Raw genomic sequence first — 25,840 nt, 5'->3', positions numbered from 1 at the left:
ACATGTGGTTTTATACCCTTCTCCTATCTTCTTTCCCAGCACCTGTCCTGGTACCTTCCTCACACCTAATGGTTGCTCTATAGAATGCTGGTGGAATGGATTGGATGGTGATTGTGTGCAGTCTGTTTAGGATTTTATTTATTTATTTTTTGGAATTATTGATGCTCCTTTTATTTTTTTTTTTTAAGTCTTCATTGAATTTGTTACAATGTTGCTTCTGTTTTATGTTTTGGTTTTTTGGCCATGAGGCGTGTGGGATCTTAGCTCCCCGATCAGGGATCGAACCCACACCCCCTGCACTGGAAGGCGAAGTCTTAACCACTGGACCGCCAGGGAAGTCCCAGGATTTTATTTATTTATTTTTAGAACTATTATGTTCCATCACCTGGCATAGGGACTGTCATACCAGAGGCACACAATAAAAACTTTGTTGAATGAGTGAGAGAGTAAGAGTTGAGGAGAATAAAAATCCAGAAATAAAATGTTTTTAGGATAGTGTTGTCTGCTAGAGTTGCTGGCAAGGGGAAGAAGTGGAACTTTCCTTAGTAGGAACAATGGGTGATGCTTAGAGGGAGCAGAGAAAGACCTAGAGACTGAGGTGGCCAAGAGCCAACACAGGTTAGACCATGGTGCAGCATAGGAAATTCTAAAGGGGCCAAGATGGTCTTCCTCCAGAGGTTTGGCAGCTGTGGAGAAGCACTGTCTGGGGAAAGCAAACAGGGATGGGCACGGTCCATGTGTCTAGTTTGGAGGGTAGGAGAGGAGAAAGGTGGTCCTTATGGAAAGAGGCCATTTTCTAGGGCTAAGTGAGTTAGATTTTCTGGTTTTTATCTTTGGGCCCAATATCCCTCCCTGTTAGCCACCTCTAGGAAAGAAGTATTTCATGATTCATGTTTTAACATAAGTCACTGTTACCTAGAACCACGTATCCTCCTTCTGTTGAAAAGTACGTTCCTGTTTCCATTGGGCCTTCAAAACAAGGAGTCACGCTAAATGTCTGAGAAGCAGAGGTGATGGAGGCCCCATTGAGCTGGAGATTGCTGAGGCAGCCACTGAAGCTGTAGACTGAGTTTATCTGAGAGAAGAAGACATTTCTTAAAATCCATTTTCTCAACACTCACAGATGTACCAAAGGGAAACAAAATGAAGGGATTTGAGTCCAGAGAGAAACCAAGTAATTTCTTGCCTTATTTATCTTAGCTATCTGAATGATCAGTAGTTTGCCAGGTAGTTGCTTTATAAGTAGCTCTTCGAAGCTGGAATTTTGTATTTGATAATGACAGCCTACCGTAATTAAGGTAACGAAATTTTTTACGTTTTTCAAGACAAGGTAAATTGCAGCTGTGGTTTTCAAATTGAACATTAGAAATATCCTCGTTTGTTTCTCTTCAAGAAGAACAGCTGTGCCCTAGATCACCTAATGCTGATGAGGGCTAGCAAAGTTCTTAACTGTTAAATCTACCATGGTTAAATAAACAGCAGAAAGCTTGCTTCATTGTTTTGTGGTTGAGCATTTATCATACTACAGAACATGAAACACGGGCCACTTGAGATAACTGATTTCACACTGCTTTGGAAATCTTTCTTTTAAAGAAGTTATCATGGAATTGGGGGTACTTACCTAAAATTTAATTAAACATGAACATTTTCCCCCTTTTATGCTTTATCCACATATATTAACGGATCTTAGAAGTATATTAATTCTTTGTGTTAAAGTCAAATCTATATTTATGTTAAAAAAACTTAGTCCTTTGATGCATTCCTTTATTGCTAGATAATTTTTAAAGGTCCAAAAGGTTAAACTTTTAAATTACAAAAATAATGTTGTTGTTGTTTTCTACTATATCCTCACGTCTCCCCAGGGGTAACCACATTTCCTTGCACATTTACAAATTGTGTGTATGTGTGTGTGTGTAAGAAATGAAAATGAGATCATAGTTTACATAAGGGCCTGAAAGGTTTTTTTCATCCAATAATATATTGATATAATGGAATGACTTGCTTTCTTTTTTGGGTATTTTTTTTTTTTTTTTGGCTGCACCGCACGGCTTGCAGGATCTTAGCTCCCCAACCAGGGATTGAACCCAGGCCATGGCAGTGAAAGCACTGAGTCCTAACCACTGGACCGCCAGGGAATTCTTTCTTGGGTATTTTTTTAAGATTAAAAGTATGGGTACTTGCTGAACAAATAAGCATCTCCTTGAGACATAACTTTTCATGACAGTTTATATCTCTGAAACATTTTCCATCTCACCTCTACCCTAGAATCAAAAGATCACTCTGGGCTTTGTAATGTCACAGGGTGGACAGACAACCTCAGGACAATACACACTTATGTACCCCATCTCCAGCCAAACTACAGTTTTACTTTTGCCAGTTTCCTAATCGTAAAATGAGGGCTAGATTAAATGATCTTCCAGCTCTAAAGGTCGATGGCTCTACCTGGTCACGCCTGGCTTACCTGGACATTTTTCACAGCCTTTCCAGGAGCCACACCGCCCAGATAAATAGGACCGTTGATTTTCCAGGTAGCTCCAGTAGGGGGAAGACTTTCTTCTAAGACTCGAAGACCATCAATTATCAGCCGGCCGCTGCTCTTTTCCCGAATAAATATCACCTGGATGGAGAGAAGGACAATAGAGAAGGCTGTGTTGCCTCTCCTCCCAACTTTGCTACTGCAATGCCACAGAAGTTCTTTAAAAAAGTGGTCCTGGGCTTCCGTGGTGGCGCAGTGGTTGAGAGTCTGCCTGCTAATGCAGGGGACATGGGTTGGAGCCCTGGTCTGGGAGGATCCCACATGCCGCAGAGCAACTGGGCCCGTGAGCCACAACTGCTGAGCCTGCGCGTCTGGAGCCTGTGCCCCGCAACGGGAGGGGCCGCGATAGTGAGAGGCCCGCGCACCGCGATGAAGAGTGGCTCCGCACCACGATGAAGAGTGGCCCCCGCTTGCCGCAACTAGAGAAAGCCCTCGCACGAAACGAAGACCCAACACAGCTAAAAATAAATAAATAAATAAATAATAAAAAGAGTAGCTATTTAAAAAAAAAAAGAAAAAGTGGTCCTTTCTCTGAAGGTTAGGAGTCTCTTCCTTTAACGCTTGATTTAAAGTTACAGGCTTAATTTCTGAATACAGCTTATGTTTAGCAGAGTTCTCTATGAGGCTCTGCCCAGCTGGCCAGCCCACATGCTCTCTCTTGTAAATTTAATTATAATTAATTGTAATGCAGCTGACATTGCTTACTCTTTCCACTATATACACACTGAATTGCTTTGATATTTAGGTTATTCTACCTGTTGTATCCTGTCGTCCTAACAGATTTACTCTTCACTTTGTACCTTCCATAGCTTAGTCTACGAGACACTCAGCAATCGTTGAAAATTTAGAACATTATAGGCAGTGGAAAAAAAACCCAGTCGAGCGAAATATCCTTAAAAACCAAACTTCGGTTTATGCTGGCCATTGATCTTTCGTTTAAAATAACTGCACTAAAAAAAAATTGATCTGTAAAAAAAATTATACTCAGACTGTACTTCTTTTAAAATAATATGATTCAAGATTTTTATAATAAATTAATGGAAGTTTTGAAATTGAACATATAGCAACAGAATTTTTAAATGGATGTTTCTAGAAAAACCCCTAGTGGGTATTAGTGTCAGTCCATTTGACAGTGGTGGACATTTGCTGATAATAATATTCTCTGCCTTCAACTTACATCATGCCACAAACCATCATTGTATTTCTCTTGGCTTCTAATCTTCAGTTTCTTGTGGCCAACATTAAACATGAAAACCAAGCGGCCGTGGGCTAAGAATAGAGCCATGAAGTCATTCTCTTCTTGATCCGAGACATAGAAAATCATCCCATGGGAGGAACGTGTTTTCAGACGAATGGAAAACTGGGATCTGGTAAATGAGAAGAAAAAGCTTACCACCTGTCAAAGGAGACTGAGGGTGATCTCTAACTTCCCAAGGCAACAGAGTGTAAGGAAGACTAAAGCCCTTCGATCTAATCCCAAGCAACATTCTTCTAATTATTAGTATTATTAGAAGATTAGAATAGAATACTATTAGATTAAAGATTAAATTAGAATACTAACATTCTTAGTATTGTTAGTGAGTATCGGGTAAGCACCGCTAGTTCAAAAATGTAAATCCTCCTCCATTTCCTCACACAACAGGGATACATCCCACATTTAAGAAGGTGTTGTTTCAGTAAAGGATAATCTCATGTCTTCCTTTTAAAATATGGTTGCAATTAGTTTAGTAAAAATCTTTATGTTAAAGAAGCTTCATGTGGACAAAATAGTAGTAATTAATATGCATATATAATTTTGCATAGGAACAATATGATATGTGTACTGTCTAAAATACAGATTCAATTTTCTCCCTGTAAAAATTAATCGATGGATATCACATGCTAAAAACAGCTACCAGAATGTGTAGAAATTAAATAAAAATTTCTAGAAATTTAGCTCTAGGCCATAGGTAAGATACATTTATGAGGCTAATTTCCAGTCTGATTAACTCTAAATTTTCCCTGAAGAATACAAAATACTGATTCTGCCCATTAGGAAAACAGGAAATTAGAAGGCATTAGGAGTTTCTTATTGAATGCACTGCTTGTATGAATGTTTGAAAGAGCTATATAAGACCTATATAAGAATATTTGGGTGCTAACAGTTTACAAAGAAATTTTCAATAATACTAAATAACCTGGAGATTTGTGAAATACCAGGAAGAGTGATGAACTTTAGAGATAGCTTGAGGGCCAACAGAGATACAAGCGCATTTGTATTTTCAGTGTCTTTCCTTATTAACCTTCCAGCAGTTCAGATGCATTCCCATTTACAATCTGAAAGCAATTTGTATGGGGGAGGGAAGGTGATAGCAAGGTTAAATGATGAGTCATTTAAAATTTACCCCATCTTCCTTTCTTTGATTGTCTTTTCTTTTTGATAAAGTACAGCAAACTCCTAGGAGAATGCTGTTTTATGCACCTTACTTTTGGGAAGAAAGTCACAGAGAATGTTATTTGTTGGACAGTACGAATCATGTACTATTTAGTATTCGTTTTGATGATAAACGAATAAGATTAATTTGGCAAAGAAAAATTATAGGAAAAGGATGACATATGGCAAATAAGGATGCAGCCCAGCCATGGCATCAAGTTTCTGAAAGGATAGTATGTTACTTTACTTTTCACCAAAATCTCCTTTTAAGTGTTCAAACTCTTGGCGGCTGTTGGCTGTCCCTCCGTACTGATAGGCGTGCTCTATTGCTCTAGGGCTGTTGGAAAGGTGGCAGTGAGAGTCTCTTGGAACATTCCTCTCTAGGAATTTCAGGTCAACAGGATCCCATAAAGGAGCATCTTTACTTTTCTCTCCCTATAAGAATAGGCAATGAATCATTTAAGGGACAAAACTGACATACTAGTAGCGAACATTCATTTTTGATTTTCTTATCATTAATAATGATGATAAATAATTAAAGGGTACATTATTTGTGCATTTTCCACTCATAAAATATTAGGCCTCTCTCTCCCTTCCTCTACCACCATAAGCAAATGCCAGCAGTAGCTGCAGCAGTAACAACAACAAACAACAACAACAGAGTATGTTAACAAATCCAAAATTCTAGTCTGTGATAGTGAAGCTATAGAGACAAGTGCTCTGTGATTTAAATTAAATGCACATCTTAATCAATGATGAAAAATGAAAAAGCTGGCAATAAAATAACCCTGAGACAAATCAATAAAAATCCTCATATCATATGCAACAATATCACTTGAATACACATATTATTATTTACACATCCTGTATAAAAAGTTAACAACTTAGTAACATCCTCAAAATATTTAAGAATATTTTTGGTGATATGTAGCAAACCTATGTGACAGGATATAAAACAATTTTTAAAAACTATCTTGTGCTCTTAAAATTGCACTACTGATTTTAAAATTTAGAATTGTGAAACTATAGACTAATATTTAATGGTCATTTAGTCAATTTCTGAAGCAGAAGTACATGCAAGTAAATCTGAGCATTCATCTACTCATTTATTCAAGCAAATGTTTATTGAGTACCTAATAGGTAGGAGTGAAGGGGAAAGAAATCAACGTTTCTGCCTGCCTTCCATGAGCAGTGTGTGGTGGGGAATAGAAAGGTGAGTGAGACATGCTTCCTGTTTTTTAAGGACTGAAAATTGATTTGGAAGAATAGGCTTTTAAACAACAAATTGGAAGACAGGTTGTTGCTGGACAGAAAGGACCTTAGATGACTTGGTAAAGAATGGGGTCTTGTGTTTTAGGTGATGAGGAGCCACTCAGGTTTGAAAAGCAGGGAGTGGCCTGATCTGACCCACTTGGGAAGAAATCCTGCAACAAAGCAAGGGTGGAGAGAGAGGAAATGTTTGGCGCTAGGGAGAACTGGAGAACACAGTAAGAGTCAGGATGAGACACAGGATTAGAGGAGAAAATACAATTTCTGGTTCAAATTGTTGAATGAATCAAAACCACACATTTAGTTTTCCTCCTCCCTAATTCCCACTGAAATGTCAGAAGAACTATACACATAAAAATAAATCCACAATAGTGCTGGAAGTCTATGAGGCTTTCTACTAGTCGAACAAAGCAGTGTGGAATTTCCAGAAGATAATAATACAGATTGGAACAGACTGACAATAAAATTCTTAATCTCATATGGGCAAAAGATAAGACCTCCAAAAAAAAATCAGTGTTCCAGGCAAATCCCAGAATTACCCTCAAAATACAGGTATGGTGGGCAGAGGGCAGATGAATGAATTAAAGGGCAGACCAGCTGTGCCAGTGCCCTGCTCTCAGGGCAGAGGCTCTTAAAGTTGGGTTCTGATACTGGAACTCTCTCAGTGGTGGTTAGATTGGAGAAAGTGAAGTGGTGCTCGAGACTCACCTGTCCTAAAGAAAAGCCCACCTGGTTCTACCATCCCTTCTTCCGTTCCTCACATAGTTGTCAGGACTCAGAACCTGATTCACTGCTACAGAAGCAAGTCTTCTCTCTTGGATGGAGGAAGTACATCCAATCACCAATGTGTTTGTGGTTGGCCCAGGCTCTCACCTATAAATAACAGCCATAGCTTCAAGCTATGGGTGGGCAGAATGGGCTGGAGTGGGGCTTCGGGGAGACTCTTTTTCTCTAATGTATCTTGGGAAATTTCCCCTGACTCCACACTGTATTCCAACCCCAGTGGAGTAACAAGTCTTATAATGGGAGATTGATCACCTTTGTCTCATTGAGGAACAAAGCTGGAAATGGTGTGCATGTGGCATGGAGGGTGCGGGTGAGAGATTGGTGGGGGTCGGGGACTTCCCCCAACTCTGGCCATTCTTCATTCTCTCCATTCCGGTGGAGAGGATCTCACTTTTTCTCAACCAGTGTATCCACTTAGCTGTGAGAGGAGAGTGACAGTAACTTAGACGACAGGGGCTCAGCAAAGCAGGGCTTGTTGGATCACGAGTCTCAATTGAGCAGCCTTGCCTTTCTCTGCTTCAGTGTGGGAATACATGGACTAGGACCTGTCTCTTGTCTGCTGCAAAAATTAATAAAATTTATAAATGGCAACCAAATACCCTAAATCCTCTGTAGATATATGCTCTGAATAACAATAAAAAAAGAAAAGTTATAATTTAATCAATTGCTTTGCTACCATATAACACAGAGACTCAGTTTACTATCCCAAAATGGGTACATGTGTGGGGATTCCCACTGAACCCCACTAGACTTGACTTTACCAGTGTAATTTCTTTCTCTGAAGGTCTATTAGTTGCAATCCAACTGGTGGTACCAATTTCAATTTAGCAAGATTCTTTTGTTTCAGATTATAGCCAAACTGGTTGAGCTACTTAAGACAAAGAGGGAAATGTGTTATAAGGATATAGGAGTATCTTCCACAATCCAAGAAAAGAAAGTGTAGTGGGGGTCCTACCACAGGCAAGAATCAGGAACTGGAAAGCTAGGAAGAATTAAGGCACTCCTTTTCTGGATGTTTCTGGTATCTCAGCTTTGTTTTTCTCAGTGTTTGCTTTCATTCTCCTTTTCTCTGCAGGACAGCTTTCTGCCTTTTTCTATAAAGAGTATGTTATTTGTGCATTTTCCATTTATGAACTATTAGGCCTCTCTCATAATAACCATAATAAATAAAGTCTATAATAAATTAAAATGTGATAGGTGCTATGGAAAAAAGAACAGCTAGGAAAAGGTAAAAGATCAGTAGTAGTGGTAGAAGGCAGGAGGTGGGCTGGGGTATAAAATAAGGGCTAAGATACATCAACATCGAAAAAACAAACAACCCAATTAAAAAATAGGAAGAAGACCTGAATAGACACCTTTCCAAAGAGGAAATGCCAAAAGCCAACAGGCACATGAAAAGATGCTTAACATCACTAATCATCAGGGAAATGCAAATCAAAACCACAGTGAGATATCACCTCACACCTGTCAGAATCGCTATCATCAAAAAGAACACAAATTGGTGAGGATGTGGAGAAAAAGGAACCCTCTTACACTGTTGGTGGGGATTTAAATTGGTGCAGCCACTGTGGAAAATAGTATGGAGGTATCTCAAAAAACTAAAAATAGAACTACCATATGACCCAGCAATTCCACTACTGGACATATATCTGAAAAAACAAAAACTCTGATTTGACAAGATACATGCACCCCAATGTTCATAGCAGCATTGTTTACAATTGCCAAGATATGGAAGCAACCTAAATGGCCATCAACAGATGAACAGATAAAAAGATGTGGTATATATATACACAATGGAATACTAATCAGCCATAAAAAAGAACAAAATTTTGCCATTTGCAGCAACATGGATGGACTTGGAAGCATTATGCAAAGTGAAATAAGTCAGAGAAAGACAAACACTGTATGATGTCACTTATATGTGGAATCTAAAGAATGCAACAAACTAGTGAATATAACAAAAAAAGAAGCAGACTCATAGAGAACAAACTAGTGGTTACCAGTAGGGGGAGGAAAAGGGGGAGGGACAATATAAGGGTAGGGAAATAAGAGGTACAAACTATTAGGTATAAAATAGGCTACATGGATATATTATACAACATGGGGAATATAGCCAATATTTTATAACAACTATACATGGAGTATAACCTTTAAAAATTGTGAGTCACTATATTTATACCTGTAACTTATATAATATTATACAGCAACTATACTTCAATTTAAAAAAAACAAATAAAATAAAATAGGGGTTAAGGTAGGGCTCACTGAGCAGATGACAGTTGGGCAGTCCTAGAAGGCAAAGGAGTTGTCCATGCAGATATTTGGGGGAAGAGTGGTCCAGGCAAGAGGAAAGCTCAAGTGAGGATCTTAGGCAGGAGTGTACATGGCCTGTTTTAGAAATAGCCAGGAGATCAATGGGAGGAGAAGAGTGAGTGAGGGAAAGAGGCCTGGAAAATATAGGGCCTCTTATGACATTGTAGGAACTTGAGCATTTACTCTGAGTGAAGTGGGGGGCCACTTTGAGCAGAGGAGTAACATGATAGGGCATGTTTAAAAGGATCTGGTTGTTGTGCTGAGAATATACTATTGGGGAACAAGGTAAAAGCAGGGAGTCTTCTTGGGAGGCTATTACAGTAATTCATATGGGAGATGATGATGGCTTGGACCAGGATGGGAGCACTGGTACTTGAGTGCATTGTTAACATTGGACCAGGAAGGAGTAGGGAGGGTTAGATTGAAAGAATGAGAAGGAATTAGACTTTCACTTGTAATGAAGGCAAATAATGTACATGCTAGGAGTAAATGAACGAGAAAGAATAGTCATCAGTGAACGCAATTTAAGACTCAAGAATTTGATGAAAGAGCTGCCTTAGTTGATGCCACAGGTCAACTGTGTGAGTGGTTAAAATGAAGGTCGAAGGAGGGGAAAACAGGGTAAGATCAGAAACTAATAATTTCCATGACTGTGAAAGAAACCAGAGATTGTTATGCGAAAGCAAATGATACTAGAGAATTAGCACAATAAATAATATATATTATAAAGTACAGAGCAATTTTAACCATTGTAATGAAAAGTAGTTGGAAGTATGAGTAAAAGCTTATTCAAACTGTTTTTCTGGGAACAAGAAATGATACAACAAATCTGGTAAACTGCAATATCAGATACTACAAGAATCGTATCTTTCATATGTACACAGTTGCAAACGAGTAAATTCTATAAAGCATCAGTGTCTAGAATTGTGTGTGTGGAATACAAGGGCAATCAAGAAGTTGGCACGGCATTATCTTTTACCTTTTTATTCTGACTTGTTTTAGGCTTTGAGGAATTTTTTCCTTTTTTGTGAAGGAGAAACAATGGCGAAGACTCAATGGGACACTCATAAAGAGAAGTATGGACCTTTTCAGAATACCGCTGGAAATCTTCGACCTCCACATCTCTATCCAACCTGTGTTTGTAATAGAGGAAAGAAAAACCTTAAAAATGTTGTTTAGAATTACATGATGAAACTATGGCAGTCAAAGAACTTTAGCAATTAAAATGTGTGTGCGTGCACACGTACATGATGGGCCTTTATCCAACAACCACTACCTTAATGAGAACCCTTGAAATGGTCATTTAACCAATTAACCAATAACTTTGTACCTGGCACCAGCACATTCTGACAGATGAACATGTTTTCCCTCACCATGCTCTGGGTGATGGGGACCTCATCTGTGTTACTTAATCTGTATTAAATTCCTTCCTTGCATGTTTTTGTACTCAGGGGGCCCTCACTGTCTTTGTTAAGTACAAAACAAAAACGGAGCCTACAGAATGGGAGAAGATATTTGCAAACAATATATCTGATAAAGAGTTAATATACAAAATACACAAAGAACTCATACAATTCAACGTAAAAAAACCAAACAGCTTGATTAAAAAAGGGGCAGAGGACCTAAATAGACATTTCTCCAAAGAAGACATACAGATGGCCAACAGACATGTGAAAAGATGCTCAACAACACTAATCATCGGGGAAATGCAAATCAAAACTACAAAGAGATACCACCTCACACCTGTCAGAATGCCTGTCATAAAAAAGACAAGATATAACAAGTGTTAGTGAGGATGTGCTAACCCTCAATATAAATTGGTGCAGCCACTATGGAAAGCAGTATGGAGGTTCCCCAAAACATTAAAAATAGAACTGCCATATGATCCAGCAATTCCATTGCTGGGTATTTACAGAAGAAAACAAAAACACTAATTTGAAAAGATATATGTACCCCTATGTTCATTGCAGCATTATTTACAATAGCAACAATATGGAAGCAACCTCAGTGTCTACTGATAGATGAATGGATAAAGATGCGGTATATATATGTATATGGAATATTATTCAGCCACAAAAAATGAAATCTTGCCATGTGTGACATGGATGGATCTAGAGGGTATTATGTTAACTGAAATAAGTCAGATGGAGAAAGACAGATACTACATGACTTCACTTATACGTGGAATCTAAAAAACAAAACAGACAACAAAACAGAAACAGAGCCATAGATACAGACGGCAAACGGGTGGCTGCCAAAGGGGAGGTGGGGGTGCAAAACCGGTGAAGAGGGTTAAGAGGTACAAGCCCCTCTTACAACGTAAATAAGCCCCAGGCGTGAAACAAACAGCAAAAGGGATACAGTAGATAATACTGTAATAATGGTATGGAGACAGATGGTTAGCAGACTTTTATCTTGGTGAGCATTTCATAACGTATGCAAATGTCAAATCACTATGTAGTACACCTGAAATTAACATAATACTGTACGTCAACTAAATTTCAATAAAAGAAAAATGATGAAAAAAAGTCACACATTAAATTAAAAAAGACTTTCTGAGACCTTTAAGGATGATTTGGGTATGTTGCTCTGTACTATACCATTGATAATAAGTACAGAAATAATCGCATTTAATATTTATAGTTTGCTGCACGCAAACTTGCTGTACGCAAGGTGCTTTATGCACATTATCTCATTTAATCCTCATAACAAGTCTACCAGGCAGGCCCTGTTATTATCTGCATTTTGCAGGTGAAGAAACGAAGGCTTACTTAGCCAATGTCATACAGAAATTAAAAGGCAAAACACCTACACACAAACCCAAGTGTGTCAGTTTCTCAAGCACATGCAAGCTTTTAATTACTACCCTCTAATGCCTCTGATATTTCATAGTTCTAAGTTTTAATACCATAAATATTTTCATTATTGACTTGATCTTCTTTATCAATCATGCAGATTTATGAATAATAAAAATATTATACCTGGTAAAGTAGGCATTACTTATACAGCCAGTGAAATTAGCATACTGGGGACTGATGGGTGAGCCACCGAAGTAGAACTTCTTTTCACCTGCTTGTGTCTGTTCCACTTTTCCTTTGGTAGGGTTCTTACTCCCAAGTCTGCTTTTATCTACTATCAATTCATACCTGTAAGGAAAAAGCTTCTTTAAGCACTACACAGCTAACATTTTACCTCGAGTTCCATTCTAGGTTGCAGGTTTTCTCATGGAATTGAAATGGAACATTTGGTTAGTGACAAGATAACAAGTTGCCAGACTCTTCATGAGACTCAGGATGAAATGGTTGACTATGTCTATATGCAGAAAAGACTCTCCAAACCATGACTAGAATTTAAACCCATAGAAGCAAGTTCAGATGACTAGTCATTGGCAACTTTTTTTTTTGGTGTGGAAGAATCAGAACATAAATCATGGTGATCATTTAATCACATTTGTGGGAAACTATTTTCATTGTAAAGCACATTGATAGTGATTGGAAATGCTGTCTTGAAAAGACCTTTTAATGTTTTTTATAATAGGAGGGCTCCATAGAAGTGGACATAGAATAGCAGCAGTCTACAACAGAAATTTCCTTCTTTTTCCAGAAAGACTTTCTTTTTATGAAAAAGAAACTCAGTATTACATATTTTAAAGATAAAGTTAGACTTTTTAAAATGTGGCCGTAAATGCGACATTCTCAATTGTTTAATTAAAACCTAATGAAACCAATTGTTTGCTGAGCTCCTTCTATGTGCAAAACGCTGCACTCCATTTAGTAAGTGCTACGTGCAGGTACTTCCCTCAAGGAGATTATAGCTTATGGTTTCACTGGGAAAAAAACTTTACATACCTGTTAGTCAATTTTATAGTGATTTATTTGGCATGTCTTAAAAATTAATATCAATTTTTAAAAAGAAGGTAAGTTGTTCCTTCTATCATTTTTTTAAACACTATAAAAGTAATAATATAGCCTATTATTCACAGTGGTCACTGGGCGAATCATGCCCTACAGATAAAGCCACCTGGTGGAAAGAAAATGAAGTGAGGAGCTGTACCTTGCGGGGGAGACAGAGGTAATGATGAAGTGGGACAGCCCGTCATTATACTGCTTATCTGCCGACTGCACCTTGATTCCCTTTACATCCATGATCACAGTGCCATTATCCAACGAAATGGAGAACACGTCTGACTGAAATGCAAGCACAGGTTTTTTAACGAGGGAGGCCAGGTATCCAAAAGATGGACACGTTTTCAACACTTACTTAATGGGATTGCTTCAAGGAACACCCATCGTGTGGGAAGTTTGCTTGAAAAATAATTTCTATGAACAACAACAACAACAAAATACTCTATTGCTTGTATTGGTGTTACCTATAAAATCAGATACATTTCAATGGAAAGAGGAATTTCCTGTATTTTGAACTGAAAATTTCAGGTGATTTTGTCATGCTAAGTAGTTGTCATCCCAGCATCAGTTACTTTCTTAACTCAGGCATTTCTATTCTGTCATCAGTCTCACTTTTGAAAAGGCAATATTTGAATTTCCTTGGGGATGTAGCTAGATGACCAGGCAAGGGTTAATTTGCTAATGTGGCTTTTTAAAATGTTTCATTTTTCATCTACAGAGGCAGAAAAATTTAAAAATAGCAGAAGTTAACATCTTTTTCTGAATTTGCTTGTCTTAAAATATTGGCAAAATGATAATCTTCCTTCTCTTTCCTTACGTGGGCATCAACCTCTACAGTTAGCCCTCAACATAACTACTTTTTGTGGACAAAAGGTATTATTTAACTAACCATGGTAATCTGAGGCAGGTTTGAGGCAGAGGTCCTACAAAGTGTTTTGGGTAAATCCTCACAGATGCTACTGATCTAAATTGGATATAAATGTGACAGACACAAGGTAATGAAAAGTAAAAGAATGAAAAGTAAAAGCTGCTTTTATAAATCATATTATGACCTGGTCCATCAGTGTATATATTGGTGATGACCTTTTCAGAGATAAATCAGTTAGATCTTAAGGTCACCAAACTTTTACAAACCTTATTTTATTCTTGACACAGTATATCTTTACAAGCTGAGCTACAGTGTTCTATAGCAAATTCAAGAACTATTTCACAAACTGAATCACACATGAGTTTGTATATATACACAGAGGTTCTTAACATTTTTTGTGCTATGCACTCTTTTGGCAGTTTGGTGATACATATGGACCCCTTCATAAAATATTTTAAAATCACTGAACAAAATATGTAGGAATACAAAGGAAACCAATTACACTGAAATACAGTTTCAAAATATTGAAACAATAAATATGTGATATAGTTATATATGTACTTCTACATTAAGGCACTAAATAATAAAATCTATTAGCAGATCTAATAACTACTGCAATTTAGAAGTAGCAATGAGCAAAAATGATATTTTGAGATACCTGTGACAACTATAATGTGCAATGAAAAATGCCTGTGATTTCTATTAATGACAAAGTCACAGGTACTGCTAATATTACTGTGGTTTGTTGCCAACATTCACAATTGAAGAAAATGCTAAATTTTAGTTAGAGAAAATAAAGTTGTAATTTTTTCTCACCTAGTTCACAGACCCACTGAATTCTTTCCATGAACCCCTGAGAGGTGGGTCTATGAAGCCCAGGTTAAAAACTCCTCATATACAATATATATAATATTTTACAAAGTGTCTGAAATGAGACATTTGTGTGTGTACACGAGTCAAAATTAATCTGAATTGAAAATCACTTTTAATGTGCTTAAAAGTATTTTTAATAGACAAAACAATTACCACAAAGAAGCTTCCACAGGGAAAAACAAATACTTACCCCTGAAGCATAATAGAATAGTAACCCATTTGGCTGTAATGTTCGGAAATTAAAACCTCCCTCAAAGCCATCGAAAAAAGATATTTTCTGAATTGAAGCAATGAAACTCTGTCCATTGAAATATGCTCTGCGAGATATCTGTGTGCCAAAGAAAGTAGGAATACAATGTTTGTGATAATTACCAAATGCTTCAAATGTCCATTTCTTACATAACAAAGGCCTTATCTGCTAGTTCCTACGTTAATAGTTATGTTTTAATTTCTGGTTTATACTGGAATTCAGGCATGCTAGCCTTCCTTCTGTATGCCTCTAAAAGATGGGGTTTCAGCTTCCCTACTTCCTCCACCATGAGTGAGTGAAGATGCTCACGCAGCCTCTATGGGCTTTGGAAGCCCCAACCATTGAAAAGTGAAGCAACTGGACAAGTCACAGAGGATCCCCACAAGCCTTTTTAGCTTAATGATTCTTCTTTCCACTGGTGGCAGAAAAGAGCCCAAGGTGTACACAGGATCACAGAGAAAAAAGCTTTTTCAGCTTTTAAGAGCGGTTAAGTTTCTTGTCTATTTATTAAAAACCTTTTGATCGTGTACTTACAAGAGAGTCTTCTGGGCATCCATAACCAACTCCCAGGGTTTCTGTCTGTTCTAATAAATTGAAATCTTTCTTTTGGAACTGGAAACCCTTCATGCATCCTCTGAAATTGATATCCAGGGGAAGGTGTACTCTTAGGGTCCTGGAAAAGAAAATTAGTCTTTACTGATATAGCGATGATGATGATGGTGGTGGTGGTGATGATGATGTTACCCTACATATGTAGGATATAAAAATTTGATTTTATTTATAGTTATTTTTAATAGCTTTATAATTATTCATATTCTCATGCCTTCTTTCTTAAGCACACAGTAATGTCTAATCTTTGCATACAGAACAGCTTTATTCTGCACGAAGCCAATTTGTTTACTTCTTTATAGTTTTCAAGATCCTTTAACTTACGTTAGCTCAGTTTATCTGTATAACAATTCAGTGATATAGATGGTGATGCTATTATTTCCCTTTTACAGATGATTAATAGGTTGAACCATAATGAACTGACATATGTATGGGTCAAAAATTGACAGTTTCACATGGTTTACCTATAAAGTGAAACTGAGAAATATTAAGTAATTTTTTTTAATGTCACAAGTGGTAAGTTAGGATTTGAACCCGGGTCTTCAGTCTTCCACTAATCCACTTGGGCCATGAACTCATTTACTTGTCCTTAATGTATCTGCAACACACTAATCAACTAAGGCTAGAGAAGTTTTTAGTGAACGTTGGGCCTCTGGAGCAATAGGAAAGTGAGAAATCCTTTATCTTTAAGATCAAGGATGGCATTTTGCCCAAAACTGTAATCCTAGCACCCATCATTATGGCTAATAGATAGGAAGTGCCCAAGAACATATTATTGGATATTGTATGAATATGAAGTTAATTTTGAGCAAGTTACAATGACTTCCATGTATTTTAGGTGAACACTGGCCAAATTAAGGGGTAACAGTCCCACTGTACTCTGCTCTGACAAGATCATACATGCATGACCATGCTAATTGACAGACTGAGGTGCACATACAGCAACCATAATGGTTAAAGATCCCATGTGGCATGGCTGAAGGAACTGAAGAGGATATTTAGTTTGGAAAGGAAGCTTACGGTTGGGGCCTCATCGCAGAACAATTAGAATTTCTGGAGAATGGTCCTGGGTAATGATGTTTATAAAAGTTCTCTAGGTTATTCTAATGAGAACCAGGGTTGAGAGTGACTGGACTGGAATATCCTAAAGTTGTCTCTCAGTTTTAAGAGTCTCTCATGCTATGAACCGATTGTAATAAGAGACAGCTGAATTTTTGAATATATTAGAGTAATGTTTCATTATACTTAATTCACAACCCCCACAGGCTTAAAATTTTTGTTTACCCTAAGATGCTATTTGAGAGTTCAAATAAGTCTAAATTAATACTAAAACAAAAGTAAATGAACACAACGCTTCTTTGTTTTCACATAATACACATGCTCCACCTTTCCTCTTGCGGATAAGAAATACTGCATTAGACTATGTTCTAAGAGTAATAAATAATTAAAGAAATCTGTAGATCACATCTACTAGATGACAATTTAAGGGGGTCATGAGAACTAGCTGCACAGGGCCCACGGGTGAGTGACTGTGTGTGTGCTCCTGTAAACGTGTACAGAAGTAGTAGGTGGCAATGCTCCAACATTTACTACACCTCTCCTGGATGTTGAAGCCTCAGCCCAGTGCTTCGTTAGGAACAAGCAGCTTAACAACAACAAAAAAACTTACCTTGATTCTAAGATTTCTGGGGGAGCTCCTCCAATGTATATGTCTGTAAAAGGTACTTTCGTCTTTTCATTGTCCATGCTCTTGACATGTCGCCTGTCAACTACCAAAATCATTTTCTTATCATTGTGGTAAATGATTGAGATCTGGGAGAAATAATGCATAGTAAGTTGATCACTGCTTAACAATCACCTTTTTGAAGACTGCTATATATTTTAATTATTCTGGTTGTAAGAGCTGGGCCTCCATGTTCTTATGCTTGTTTGTTCACAAAGCGGGGAATAGATCTTCCTTTCTTACTCACAGACATGAAAACTCTTACTTACATAACCACAAGTTCGTATTTGCTGGAGAAGGGTTTCCATATGGAGACAAAGCTAGCCCAAGAAAAATTTTGCTATGAGACCAACTGTTTTATTTTGCCCCTTTGAAGGGATTCAGGAAAAAAATTATAAACAGTTACCTTCTGGACCCTGGACTGAATGCTGCCAGGTGTCATTTTTTGGTGGTGTAGTGAGATGCTTTAATGAATGTGGGAAAATGCCAGTCAGAGAAATAGTTAAACAATTCTTTTATTGTAAACCATCCTCATGGAGGCTATGGACTTTGAACTGAAAAGAGAAATATAGCTTCTACTGTCTGCATTTCAGTTCAACTTAAAAGATACTATCTATGCCTTTTATATATTTTATTAAAGTGTAGATTTAAAGTAGTTGTTAGTGAAAATAGATGAAATATATTATCAGTATACTTCACATCTGTTTCAGGACTAAAGAGCATTCTTTGTGGGTTTTCTTTATAAGAAAATCTGTGTTAGTATTTTCTAAGTTTTGGATAAATGGTTTAAAAGGAAATTATTTACTTATATCTACTCTTTTTACATTTAATGGGACTCAAGGAAAAAGCAAAAAAATGGCTGTGTATCTACACTCTCATTTTCAACAAATGTATAGAAGTGCCATCGTAATCAAGAGATAGAGTATTAATGGGAGTCTTTTGATCAATGAAGCAATTAAAATGAATCTTCACTGACTCTTTTATTAGAAGCTCCAATGTGGGACTTCCCTTGTAGCGCAGTGGTTAAGAATCCACCTGCCAATGCAGGGGACATGGGTTCGATCCCTGGTCTGGGAAGATTCCACATGCCGCAGAGCTACTAAGCCCATGTGCCACAACTACTGAAGCCCGTGCGCATAGAGCCTGTGCTCTGCAACAAGAGAAGCCACCGCAATGAGAAGCCTGCACACCGCAATGAAGAGTAGCCCCCGCTCATGGCAACTAGAGAAAGCCTGTGCACAGCAAAGAAGACCCAACGCAGCCAAAAATAAATAAATAAATAAATTAAAAAAAAACAACTCTAATATGATAAAATATCCATTCTTTTAAAGCAAATGTTATCCTGGAGTTGAGTAGGTGAGGGCCTTTCACTTGGTTTTTATATGTGAAGGTGTTCAGTTTAATTACTTTCTCACCTATCTCATTTGACCATCTGATTAGATCAGTAGATCTAAATACAAATAAAACAAAACAAAATACTCAAACTGCAACAATCAGTACCTCATGGTATTTTGCATCATTAATTTGAGCTTTCTTCATTGTGTCTTCAAGATGCACAGGGCCGTTGCTGAACCCAAAGTCATAGGACACATGTAGGTAACCATTGCGCATTTCCAGGCTGAAAAACATACTCTGTGGAGAAGAAAAAAAGTTATAAGACGTGAGCATCTGCTATTATGAAAGAGAAGGTTTAGCTGAATTTGAGAAATAACACTGTATTCTTTATTATTGAAACTGTTTGAAGACTAAAGAAGTCTCATGATATTCTTATTATGAAATAAAAATCACAACTACATCCATATCAGCAGTTATGTCTCATTTATACACCAAAATTTTAATATTTATCTACAATTTAAAACAACTATCTTCTATTGTTTTTCATTTACTTTGTGAATTAATGAAATTTTAAATTTACCTTATTGACCTTTAACAATCTTGAAAACAGAGTATTATAAACCATATGTATTCAACTACCCTTTTTTAAGGCAACATTTCAAAGTTATAACAGGCCAATAGATGTGATTACATTTCATTTTAAGAGCAAAATTGGTAACACTGAAAAAGAATTCCAAGGTATGCTGAAAAGAATCTTAGAAAATTATCAGCAAATATGGACCTAAGAAAAAGAAGGCCATTCCTGTGTTATTCTGAAACACTGGAGTTATGTAGATAAATACGGAATTATTATGCACTTGGACCATGTGATATTCAAGAACCAAAGTAATTCTGTAACACTCAAGTAATTTACTGGTCAGGCTTGCTTGTTTTAGAAGATAGTTCATAGACACAAGAATTCAATGGATTTTCGGGACTTCCCTGGTGGTCCGGTGGTTAAGACTCTGCACTTCCAATGCAGGGGGTACGGGTTTGATACCTGGTCGGGGAGCTAAGATCCCACATGCCTCTCAGCCAAAAAACCAAAACATAAAAACAGAAGCAATATTGTAACAAATTCAATAAAGACTGAAAAAAAAAAGATGGTCCACATGAAAAAAAAAAGAATTCAATGCATTTGAAAAATAAAGTATTATGGAAAGTCCCTATTTCACAGAAAGTGATCTTTTGGACACAATTTATATACTCTTGAGAATGTGGAACAAAATCCACTGAGGGATAGAAAGAAAATATTTCAACTTCTATTTATACTCATTTTAAAACTCTAAAATAGAGAGAGAAGCTAACTTTTAATATTTAATATGTGGATTGACTCTGGGCCTTCATTTTGTCCTTCGGATGAATTTTCACAGGATTTAGATTCACACAGTATGTGAGGCTTTGAGAATGAAGTTCCACACTTGAAGGCAGGCCATGGCCCCCCCACCCATTTCTTTGTGTTTAGCGTATTGCAATTATTGACGTTTATGTGTGCCTGGTTACATGGATTCATGAGTGAGGTCACTTAATAATAGAATATTTACAGTAATTTTCTACTGAGATACAGTGATGTGAAAATATTTTGAGACACGTAGATGTTTGCAGATTATTTCCTGTAAGTTACTAAAAATGCTGTTAAGTTTCAAGAGGGTTACACATTTTCCTTATAAAATGAATTATTCTAAATTTATTGACCTTTATTTGTGATGACAAATGTCTTAGTAGTATAAGACCTACTAGCTACTAAAAAAAACATACTTGATCTGTAATTTCAAGGTAGGGGCATTATAACAATGGATGAGAAACTATTTTGGCAGGGAAGAAAGTTGTACTCTGGAGAGATGGGTTTCTTTAAAAAAAAAAAATTTATTTATTTATTTATTTATTTATTTATGGCTGCGTTGGGTCTTGGTTGCTGCACGCGGGCTTTCTCTAGTTGCGGCGAGCGGGGGCTACTCTTCGTTGCGGTGCACGGGCTTCTCATTGCGGTGGCTTCTCTTGTTGTGGAGTACGGGCTCTAGGTGCACGGGCTTCAGTAGTTGTGGCACACGGGCTCAGTAGTTGTGGCTTGCGGGCTCTAGAGCACAGGCTCAGTAGTTGTAATGCATGGGCTTAGCTACTCCGTGGCATGTGGGATCTTGCCGGACCAGGGCTCGAACCCATGTCCCCTGCATTGGCAGGCAGATTCTTAACCACTGTGCCACCAGGGAAGCCCTGGGGAGATGGTTTTTAAAAAATGCATATGGAACTTTTTCTATTGGTAAGTAAATTTGTTGATGAAAAGAATGTAAGTATACTACCATAAAAACTCTCATATCTGCACTATTAAAACATTTCTGGAAAGAAATTTCTAACCTGTTCAAAAGTCTTTCAAATGAAGATTTTTAATGGTCTTGAATTCCTTTGTTAAAGTTTACAGAATGATACGATATCTGATTACCTTGCAAGAACTGACATCAGGAAAGATGAAAATGTGCCAGCTGAATTTCAAAGACAACTTTTGCCAATTGGTGAATGAGACTGAATAACCGTACCATGATTTAGTAAGCACAGCCAATCATATATTTCCTACATTTTTATTTATATGAGGTATCTTGTCTAGTTATGATAGCCAATAAAACTTAGTATTGAAATAAGCTGGACTCAGGACAAAACTTGTATCACAAAGCGTTTAATGAGACTTTCAAAAATACTTAAGCATGTTTAATTACACTGTTCTCACTAACACTGCCATTAATAATTTTTGTATCATTAGCAAAATAAAATTAATTTTATTTTACTTCATCTTTATTTTAAAATTGTATTTATTTTTATTCAGTATTTATACAAATTCTCTTTTTCCTAGTTTTGAATATTATATTCATATGTAGTATATGTATATCATTAATAAAGAGATGTATGTGTGCGCGTGTGTGTATATATATATAAATATATATATATACACACACGCGCACACATACACATACACACACACATATATATTAAGCATGCAAACTTCTTTTTAACTGATTAGGGCATATGATTTAAAAAGTCAGTGCTAAATTTCTGTAGACACATGCTCGCCTAGATCTTGGTGCTGATTTTCCTTAAAGTTCCGTTAGTTTATTAAAGGGGTTATGTTTAATATACATCCAAAAATGTACTGCAGGGAAATGCATCTCATGGCTGCTTTTACTTACTGCTGACATCATTTCCCTGAAGGAAAAAAAATCCAATTTTGCTTTCTAAGCTAAAACTTCAGTTTGATGGCAAGACACACTCAACCTGCGAAGGTTCCTAGAAACACGCATGGCAGAAAGTAAAGGCAATAAGGGAGAAGATGTAGGATTTTTATTTTTACTCACTCCATTGACCATCAGGAGCACAAGGCCATTGTCAGCTGGTGTTCTAACTTCTATGTCAAAGCGGGTCACCTGACCGAATTTCCCTCTCCTTGTGATATCCCTCACCACGGCATAACTAGAACCATCGAAGAAATAGCTGGCAGCCCGACTCTGAGTAAAGGCCAGTTTATCTCTGAAATAAAAATACAAGGATCATATGAATATGACAGCTTCTGTTATGCTTTTCAAGTGAGGCCCTTTTAACACATTCTCACGACATTTTTCATGGGCCTTAATAGCATTTAAATGAAGTCCTGATGTCTGCATCAGAGACACAAAGAAGCATTTAAACAAATTGTTTGTAATGGATTTTTTTTTCTCTACCCTATATGCTAAGATAACAGAAGGTTCTAGTGAGACCCCAGTCTCTGGAATCTGAAACCAAAGCTGCAAACAAGTAGTTTAACACTTTTAATAATAGTGCATGCTCATTATGGTAGAGAAGAACTGAAAAGTTGTGTGCAGGCATGACTATTATGCAGTTTCAAAACTGGTTTCCCCCAAGAAAAGACTGAAAACCTGAATATTTACCCACACTTGTCTCATCTGCAGCTCTTGCATGGCTATCAATTTTTTAGTACTCTTAACACTTTCTTACCTGGCACAGGGCACTAATTTGGAGGGATCCATATTATAGATGTGCTTAAAGTTGTACAAGCTGATCACATCGTTGTTCAAAGTGGCCAATTCCAGGCAGCCAACGAAGCCAGGCAGGTTTAAGCTGGCAGGGAGCTGTGAAACAAGGTGAAGTCAACTGTGCCATGACCACATCTCATCCAGTCCACACAGATCAGGCAGTGAGACAACAGTAGGTCAAGGGGACCCTCCCACTGATAGAAATATCTTTCTAGACCTGAGTTTGTGTCTATTCTATGCTAAACCATTTAGAATAACAATGATTTTTCAGTTGTCCATATCTTAGCAGAGAGGGTGGGGTTTATTGAGCATATACTATGTGCCAGTCATACACCTGACTGTGGATTCATGACCAAAGTCAATCCTTACACCAGCTCTGTGAGGTAGGTATTCCTGTCCTCACATAAAGGGAGGGAAAGTAATTCTCAGAGCGGTTCAATAATGTGCCTCTCACTAGTGAGTAATAGTTCTGCAACTGAAATCCTAGATCAACTCCCTGTCTTCCTGGGCCTTTCCTGTATCTGTCCTTCAACAGGTCTCATCTCCTCTCCTAGACCCCACCCCCTCCCTCATCCTAGGTATTTCATTTCATGCCTGTATATTAGCTGAGATAACTGAGTTTTTGAAACTGTCGTCTGTGAACCTGAGGACTAGCTATAAACCCACAAGGTACAGACATTCCTGCAGTAGGTGGGGGTAATTAATTACACATGCATGTATCAGAATGAAATAAATTGATATTCAAGTGTTAGATATAGCGTGAAAGTATTTGACACTATGAAAATATGGGTAGCACAGACCAGATTTAAGCAGCAGATTTACAGATCCTAATTCAGAATTCTACCACCCACTGAGCTAAACTCTTTTTTTAAAGATATTAAGGTTTCCATCCAAGCCCCGAATCACTGTAGGCTTTATGGACTTCTAAAAACAATTACTATAGATTGCAATAAGTCAAAGTATAGCTGGATAGCTCACCTTGAAGTTTGAAGGCACGCCACCAACATAAAACACAGTGTCCTCAGGATCCAGATCCAACAAGGAGTCATCTCCCGCAAATTCCCCCTTTTTAATAAACTTTTCCTCTGCGGTGCTACTTAGACTTGGGACTGTTAAAAACACCTTTCCGTGTTTTCCTACCCTGTTCAGATAAAGAATTTTCACTCTTTATTAGCCGGATAATTTGTAGAAAATATGTTATTTTTTAAATGTCAAAATGTGAATGTCCCTTCATCACAGAATTGGTGATTTGATTTTGTGACTTTCATAAGCATTTATAGAATGTCAGCAACCAAAGGGAAGGGGAAAAAAGACATTCCATCTTGGAATCAATTCATGGATTGGCCAGATTAAAAAAATCTAATAATCAGATTGCTCTTTAGAAGTGATGACTATTCTTTCTAATTTTTTGTTTTCCACTAAGGTATTTGTGAAGGAATACAGGAATAATGGAAGAAAGAGGAGCAACATCCACAGAAAGACTCTGTGTGTGTGTGTGTGTGTGTGTGTGTGTGTGTGTGTGCACGTGAGTGCATTCAAAAGATTTTTTATGAAATTTGCAGATGAGCCCTGTGTCACGGATTCACTTTACCTTTCAATCTTGACAATGCTGAAGTAAGCAGGCCAGGAACTGACAGGCTTGGAGTCCAGGGGAATCTCTACATCCTTAGTTCCCAAATTATAAACGTACACCAGGTTATCATTTTTGATTGCAAGACCCATGTACTCTTTTTTGGCCTGAAATGTCAAGAAGTCTCTTAAATAAAATCCATATGAATGAATATCATCTTTCGTTCTCATTTCTTTAAAGGACAATTAGCAATCCAGACGCTTGGCTGTATATAAGGCATGTCTGGCTTGAATTATTACCAAAGTGCCTGTTAGACTGGGCAGCGCCTCGTCCTTTGCAGCCTCCCTGTGGCATCAGTGTGCTGCCCCTCCCCCCGATCCCTCCATGCCTGTCCAAATATACCCTGGGCAGGAAGGCAAGCAACTGCGGGCTTGTGGACATTTGATGGCTGCCAGGAGTGTGCTAACCTTGTTTGGCTAACCTGGGGATATAATGCAGCCTAGCAATACCAATTGCTATGCACCTTCAAAGCAGGGTTCAGCATTAAACATAATAGGCCTCTGTACTCTGGATGTCTTTGAAATGCTGCATTCAGACTCCTCAGAGTTAGCAGTGTGAGGCCGATATGAAGAAACCACAGAAATATCCCACACAGAGAAGGAATTACTTGTCCTAAAGTCACTACTTTAGTCTTGGCCTTAAAATGGTCTATACCTTTTGAGGTGCTAGAATGGAAATTTTGTTTATTTGCACAGGTAGCTTTGTTTTAAGGCAAGAGAAAAAGCACTTATCTTTCCTTTCAACATTATTCCATCATTTACAACCACATGCTCTTACGTTTTTGCTTCCGAGGTATAGGACGAACTGATCTGCAGTCCCACCCAGCTCTGGTTGCTTCACAGGAGGAGGCTTCATGTACAGGCTCAGGGACGTAAAGGTCTTTAAGTCATCCATTCTGGCTTTGGGATGCACTTCGACTGCCGACTGACCATCAAATATCATGGAGACTTGGATCTGGAGTTACAAAATTATTCCATTAAAAGTACCCCGCAGAAATGGGCATAGTGCTTTCCCATGGTTCTCAATGGGCTTCCCTCATTCCTTATGAGGTCTCTGAGCTTTACCCATGACCTCCAAGCCTTTGTTTACTTATGTCCTCAACTTGTTGGAGAAAGGATTTAAGGAAGATAATATAGTTTAAATTTAAAGTGAGGTGAATGAAAGCAGAACAAAAAGGTGACAAAGTAGGTCTAAGAATGAGGATAAATATGCATTCCACAATGAACTACATATTTGGTTAAGGTGAACTAAACAGCTTGAAGGGATACTTGG

At 37.7% G+C, this 25,840-nt stretch overlaps 1 protein-coding gene across 5 annotated transcripts in view; it reads right to left on the bottom strand.

Moving 5' to 3' along the window:
• Positions 1 to 25,840, bottom strand: part of LAMA4 (laminin subunit alpha 4) — a 148,695-nt gene that overhangs the window by 7,205 nt on the left and 115,650 nt on the right. For all 5 annotated transcript variants that reach the window (XM_061206771.1, XM_061206770.1, XM_061206769.1 and 2 more), the window contains exons 20-35: positions 25,346 to 25,522; positions 24,530 to 24,675; positions 23,917 to 24,079; positions 22,901 to 23,034; positions 22,264 to 22,435; positions 19,046 to 19,177; positions 17,492 to 17,634; positions 15,748 to 15,886; positions 15,154 to 15,291; positions 13,371 to 13,504; positions 12,299 to 12,463; positions 10,297 to 10,450; positions 5,197 to 5,384; positions 3,714 to 3,903; positions 2,462 to 2,617; positions 916 to 1,075 (exon numbers count right to left, since the gene is read on the bottom strand). In XM_061206771.1, the coding sequence (XP_061062754.1) occupies positions 916 to 1,075; positions 2,462 to 2,617; positions 3,714 to 3,903; positions 5,197 to 5,384; positions 10,297 to 10,450; positions 12,299 to 12,463; positions 13,371 to 13,504; positions 15,154 to 15,291; positions 15,748 to 15,886; positions 17,492 to 17,634; positions 19,046 to 19,177; positions 22,264 to 22,435; positions 22,901 to 23,034; positions 23,917 to 24,079; positions 24,530 to 24,675; positions 25,346 to 25,522 (2,491 nt within the window). The remainder of the gene's footprint in view (positions 1 to 915; positions 1,076 to 2,461; positions 2,618 to 3,713; positions 3,904 to 5,196; positions 5,385 to 10,296; positions 10,451 to 12,298; positions 12,464 to 13,370; positions 13,505 to 15,153; positions 15,292 to 15,747; positions 15,887 to 17,491; positions 17,635 to 19,045; positions 19,178 to 22,263; positions 22,436 to 22,900; positions 23,035 to 23,916; positions 24,080 to 24,529; positions 24,676 to 25,345; positions 25,523 to 25,840) is intronic.

The sequence above is a fragment of the Eubalaena glacialis genome, chromosome 12, assembly GCF_028564815.1.
Source record: "Eubalaena glacialis isolate mEubGla1 chromosome 12, mEubGla1.1.hap2.+ XY, whole genome shotgun sequence".
Lineage (NCBI taxonomy): Eukaryota > Metazoa > Chordata > Mammalia > Artiodactyla > Balaenidae > Eubalaena > Eubalaena glacialis.
This window is presented reverse-complemented; position numbering and strand designations above follow the sequence as displayed.